General features: G+C 35.9%; 1 protein-coding gene across 1 annotated transcript in view; it reads left to right on the plus strand.

Annotated features, from left to right (window-relative positions):
- LOC119598993 (solute carrier family 66 member 3-like) overlaps positions 1-2,659 on the plus strand; it is a 7,452-nt gene extending 4,793 nt beyond the window's left edge. Inside the window, exons 2-4 of the mRNA XM_037948737.1 lie at positions 1-53; positions 524-644; positions 1,314-2,659. The exon at positions 1-53 is cut by the window's left edge and continues 170 nt beyond it. Of these exons, the coding sequence (XP_037804665.1) occupies positions 1-53; positions 524-644; positions 1,314-1,444 (305 nt within the window). The 3' untranslated portion in view covers positions 1,445-2,659. The remainder of the gene's footprint in view (positions 54-523; positions 645-1,313) is intronic.
- The last annotated feature ends 256 nt before the right edge of the window (positions 2,660-2,915 follow it).

Below are 2,915 nucleotides of genomic sequence, written 5' to 3' on the forward strand. Positions count from 1 at the left end.
CGTACTCCATTGCTATGGGCTTGCTCTCCGAGGCCTTCATCACAACGCTTGTGGTGCGTTCTTGCTTCTCCTTTGTTTATTGTGGGATGTAGGTTGTTTGTTTATTTTTTTATGATTATTATATATATACATTTTTTTTTATGAATTTTTGATAATAAGCTAAGTTGTATTTAGTTTTTTTCTTTTCATTTTTTATAGATTTTATTTATTTAGTCGTTTTCAACATACAAGTTTCAAATTTTTGTTTTGTAAGACTGTAAAATGTTGAGGTAGCTCTTTGTTTTAGTGTCATTGTGAATTTTTAATTATCTATTTAACATTGTAACTGAATTAATCTTATTGTTGCTGTTCATGATTTAAATTACAATCATCCCATTCCCTATAGAATTTTTTCCATAGCTAAATGAAAGAGAAATTAACGTAGACAAAAAATTATTCCAAACAGTGTAGTCTCCATAGTTTCCATTGCCATTACCTCATTGCTACATTACAGTGGCATGACGTTTTATTTTTCGCACTTTAGGGACTGTGCACACCCATCTCCGCCAGTAGCAAAGTGGTGGCCCTGCTGGCGATTATCAGCAGCAAGAATTCAGAAACCGTTTCCGTCTCTGCGTGGTCCATCTCCGCCTACACATGTCTTAGTGAGCATAATGTCTTGGTCTTTATGGCTGTGTGATGGAATGAGTGGGATTTTTAAGTTGGGTTGCATTGTATTGTGTTCTTCTTCTACCTTTTCTCCTCATCCTCTTCCACATCTTCATTCTTTCTGATCCTTCTCCTTCTCCTTTCCTTTCTCCTTCTTCTCCTTCTCCTATCTCCTTCTCCTCCTCCTCCTTCTCCTTCTCCTTTCTCCTTCTTCCTTCTCTTCTCCTTTCTCCTTCTCCTTTCTCCTTCCTCCTCCTCCTTCCTCCTCTCTCCTCCTCCTCTCCTCCTCCTCCTCTCTCCTCCTCCTTTCTCTTTCTTCTTCTTTTCATTCTCCTTTCTCCTTCTCCATATCATCATCATGTTTATCTTCATCTTCCTCTTCTTTTGATACATCAAAGGGTGTTTTCCAGTGAATAGGAATGAATTTTCTCTTCCTCCTCCTCCTCCAATTATTTGTCTCATTATTTGCTCCTGATTATTTACTCCTGGTGTCATGTTTGTATTACCTTTGGCAAATGCTTTTAGTACTATTGTTGTGTAACATTTAAATGTTATTTTAGCACATACTTCAATTTGCCATATTAATACCAGTGATTATTATTTTAAGTTACTTAAGTTATGATCAATGAAAGATCACTCATTGGTGATTTCTCTGGACTTTTCAGCCCGAATTTTCACCATCTATGTCGAGTCAGCTGATCCTGTCCTCCTCCTGAACTTCATAACCTCATTGGTACTGAACTTGCTGATCATCACGGCTGCGATCTATTACAAGCCACGTGCAAAGAAGGATTAAAAAGAGCTAAGACAAACACACAGCATTGATAGCACACTCAATTTTTTTGTGCAGTTTAAGAAACTGTTTGTTATTTATTTACTTATTTATTTTATTTATTTTTATGTATATTTGAGAAGGTGTCTTCAAAATGTTACCTAAATCCTATAAAGTCAGTTTTCATTTTAGGGAATGAAGAGTATAAGTTTGGTAAAGATAATGATATACTCTTCAAATGTGCCTGTATAATATAACCAGATGGTCACATAGTCTCTTAACAGGAGGCCTATATGTCTTTGTATCTCAGGACCTGTTCATTGATTTGGTTATTATTGTTTTTTTATAACTGTTACTTTTTTATTCTTCTTATTATTATCATCTTGAGCACATGTTTTTTTTTGTTGTTGTTGTTGTTGTTGTTAATCTGTAATGACGAGAAGTTCTCTTCTGTAGTGACAGAGGGTCTTGTTAGTGGCTGCAAACTTGAGTATGGAGTTAGAAGAAGAGTAAGAGCATGTTCGATTCAAAGAGGTATATGCATGTGTAAGTGCAGTAATATAAACAGTGTATGAATGAGGTTTCCAGTGCAAGGTCATTCACTTTAAAAATTAACATTTTCATTGCATTAAATGCTCAGGTACAAAGTCATATAGTTAGTAGCTTATAGAAATGCATTATTGCATTTATTTCTTCACTGACAGATTTTAAAATCAAAATACTTTATTGTTATTTCTTTAAAAAAACAACCAAAAAAGCAGGAAGACTTTCCCTTTTGTGTGTATGAGGTATGAATAAATTGTATTTATTATTCTGATTATGTTAATTCTGCTTATGACTTGCATCAAAAACAAGCTAGTCTAAATCCATGACTAGTCAGCATGTGTGCTCATGACATTTGGGACCTTTTTTTTTTTTTTTTTTTTTTTTTCCTTTTTTTTTTACTAAGCATTAATAATTTTATTTTAATGCATTTTTATAAATTGCATTAAGAAGCTGCTAGGCCAGGCAGGTTAGGAAAGTTCATGGAAATACAAGAGCTTGAGAAGAATTTCTGCTGGTTGAAGATTGATGCAGCTTTTATGACAATACATTTACATTTAGTTGGACCAGACACGTCAAAGTGTGCATTTTTACAAGTACAAGTATGTAATGGAAGTACATATCAGAGACAATATTTTATTTTATTTTTTTTGTAATTTGTTGTTGAATATACACAGTGCCCCTCCCCCTCCCTCTCCCTTTCCCCCTCTCCTCTATCCCCTCTCCCTCCTTCCCTCTCCCTTTTCCCCCTCTCCTCTCTCTCCTCCCCCTCCTCATCCTCCCCTCTCCTTTTTCTCTCCTCTCTCCCCTCCTTCCGTCTTTTCTTTTTCCCTCCCCCCTTCCCCCTCCCTCCCACCTTTCTGTACCATGTAGAGTTTTCAAAGGTAGGAAGATGAGGCCAAGAAAAGGTCATTTGATTTGGCAAGGTCAGTTGTTCCAAGTGTCAGTCAGT

This window comes from Penaeus monodon, chromosome 42 (genome assembly GCF_015228065.2).
Source record: "Penaeus monodon isolate SGIC_2016 chromosome 42, NSTDA_Pmon_1, whole genome shotgun sequence".
Classification (NCBI taxonomy): domain Eukaryota; kingdom Metazoa; phylum Arthropoda; class Malacostraca; order Decapoda; family Penaeidae; genus Penaeus; species Penaeus monodon.